The 2,518-nt window shown below is 46.9% G+C and overlaps 1 protein-coding gene across 1 annotated transcript; it reads right to left on the bottom strand.

Moving 5' to 3' along the window:
* Nucleotides 1-1,075: 1,075 nt before the first annotated feature.
* Nucleotides 1,076-1,606, bottom strand: LOC134392095 (FANCD2 opposite strand protein-like). The gene has a single exon (XM_063116119.1). It carries the CDS (start codon nucleotides 1,604-1,606, stop codon nucleotides 1,076-1,078), a length of 531 nt encoding a protein of 176 aa, XP_062972189.1.
* Nucleotides 1,607-2,518: the final 912 nt, after the last annotated feature.

Below are 2,518 nucleotides of genomic sequence, written 5' to 3'. Positions count from 1 at the left end.
GCTAAGTCTTGTTATTTCCAAGTTCTCCCACAAGGGGGAAAAAAGGATCCCAATTGTTCAAAGTCTGAACTCAGTACAATAAACCCTCAGCTGATGGAGGCTTCACTCATTGGGGTAAATAAATAATGGTAGGTTATTTATGGTAACACAGTAATGGTAACACAGTAAAGCATTTTCTATTTGGGAATTTCATCTTGCTGCCAAATATAGGAGTTTGGCTAGAATAGCACACAGTAAATAATATTTCATCTACAGTATCTCAGCACTTTCTCAATTTGGCAATAGACAGATCTTTACGCTTCTCATTTTTGGTGTATGATCATTGCTGCTTTAAGAAATCATTGGGTTAATTTACATTGGTTTTTGGCTTCATTCATTGGTATAAGAATGCTGCGTTGATGCTGAAAACGCGCCATCTCTTTGCTTTTGAAATAATGTGTCCTTACCATTTTCAAAATATTGTCACTCTTTATAAAAGCCCCGTAGATATTTTTACTGTTCATGTTGAAAGTGATAGGTAGGCAGTTTCTGGAAAGTTAACTTTTCACTGAACTGTGTTTGAGTGTTTATGTCTCCAAAAATCACCTCTCAGTGAGGATGCATGTAAACGTGTTTCATCAGTATTGCAATGGTCATTCGGTCCATATATTTATGAAGGCTTCTTGTTTTATTCTTTTAGAAAATATCTCATCTATTTCTTCCATTCAGATGCTGCAAGGGAGGTTCATAGTGCTTGTAAATGTCTCTTTGCAATGTCTTCTTTATGCAGTAATGTTGATAGTATGATTGGTTTAATTTCTCTGCAAACAATGTGAGGTTTCCATTCCACTGTAGCGTTTTGCCTTACAGACCGATGCTGATCAGTAAATGGATTGTCTTGGTGGCAGAAGTTGAACTTTGGGATGGCAAAGAAAAGAGGATTATTCCAGGAAGTAGTCTGACTGCAGAGGCAGAGGCAGATGGATTGAAGGAGCTGGGGTCACTGAAGGAGGGGCAGTCCACGTCGGGCCGTGAGGTCATCTCTTTGGCAGGCGGGGGTCCCAATTTGCCCAACCCTCTCTCAGGCTGAGCAGCCTTAGCGGGAATGCTGTAGGGCGAAGGCACACTTCTTGTAGGCGGCGTAAAGCAGGAGGATGGCCCGCAGCATTTGGCGGCACATGGCCATAGCCAGGTGCACTTGGGGTTCCCGGAGCCCGTTGGGCCTGCGCTGCTGGGGGCTGATGACTTGGCAGAAAGCCGAGCGCTCCGAGACCCGCAGGGAGCCCGTCCAGTGCGGAGGCTGCGCTGTCACCAGGTGTCCAAAGACTGAGTCGAGCCCTGTAAGTCTAACGGCCTGAGGCTTGTGCACAGCCCCGCCACACTCCCTGGTCTCCTTGGCAACTCCAGGGGCTTGCAGTTGCCTGGCGACGGCCTTAGCACTGGGATCCAGCACCAGGCTGAGCCCCTGGAAGCAAAGCTGTACCTCTAAGTCGGTGGCGGAGGCTGGGCTCTGTCTGCCCCGGAAAGGGTGCTTCGTGCTACTGGGCCTGGGCACGGCACGCCGCAGCCACTGCAGGGACTCATCCAGTGGGGACCAGGGTGCCCATAGCTGGTACCCACTGGCCATGGTCAGCGCTGGCCAGATGCTGCCACCAGGCTCTCCCCAGACTCTTGTTGCATTTCCCCTGTGCCTGGTGCCCTTGGCAACCTATTATGAGCAGGGATTCAGCCTGGAACACGCAGGCCGAGTCAGGGTTCCGCAAGCTCCTCCTCCTTGCTCTCACAGAATGGCTTGGCCTCGAAGGATAGAACGTCTCCAACCCCACCGCCGGATGTTGGCTTGAATTCAGACTTTGTCTCCCAAGAATGGAAGGGATCCTCCTGTCCGTGGAAGGCTTTTGATCCACTGGAGGAATCCCACTGATGGGACAGAGGAGGAGGCCGTTTTAGTTATTCCCCCCCCCCATCCCTCTACAATTGCATATTTAAATCTGATCACTTGCACAAACTGATTCCATTGATCAGGCTCTTTGTGAATGCTCATTCAGACATTCAAGCCATCACTTGTTGCTGCTTTCAAGCATGTGTGAATCAACCCCCAGAATTCACATGCTATATCGACAGGGAAACAAATCTCAAATGATATCATAGTTCTACACACCACTGAAGAATTTCCTTCATTCAGCTCATCTTTATTTTGATTACATATTCTCTGTACATGGTAATATCCCACCTTCCCAAAAAGTGACCAAAGAAGACTATAGCTTAAGTATGCTAAATATTTGCCATGGCACAGTGCTAGCTTGTGCTGCATTTGATCTGCTGAGCCAATACATAGCATATAGTTTGGTATTATCTGCTATGATGATATGCTTTTATTATACAGATGATACCATATCAGTAGATTGAAGAGAGGTGTATATTCCTACCTACTGATTTGCATAGAAAAGGGATTGGGACAAAATCCCAGGGTACATGACTATCCTTTGAGAGTACGCCTGTTTCCACATCTCAAACATGGGTCTGAACTTGAACTTTT

Source organism: Elgaria multicarinata, chromosome 1, assembly GCF_023053635.1.
Source record: "Elgaria multicarinata webbii isolate HBS135686 ecotype San Diego chromosome 1, rElgMul1.1.pri, whole genome shotgun sequence".
Classification (NCBI taxonomy): domain Eukaryota; kingdom Metazoa; phylum Chordata; class Lepidosauria; order Squamata; family Anguidae; genus Elgaria; species Elgaria multicarinata.
Note: the sequence above shows the minus strand (reverse complement) of the source record. Positions and strands in the feature narration are given on the sequence as shown.

Coding starts and splice junctions, on each gene's coding strand:
- LOC134392095 (XM_063116119.1), bottom strand. CDS start 1,606: ATGGCCAGTGGGTACCAGCTATGGGCACCCTGGTCCCCACTGGATGAG.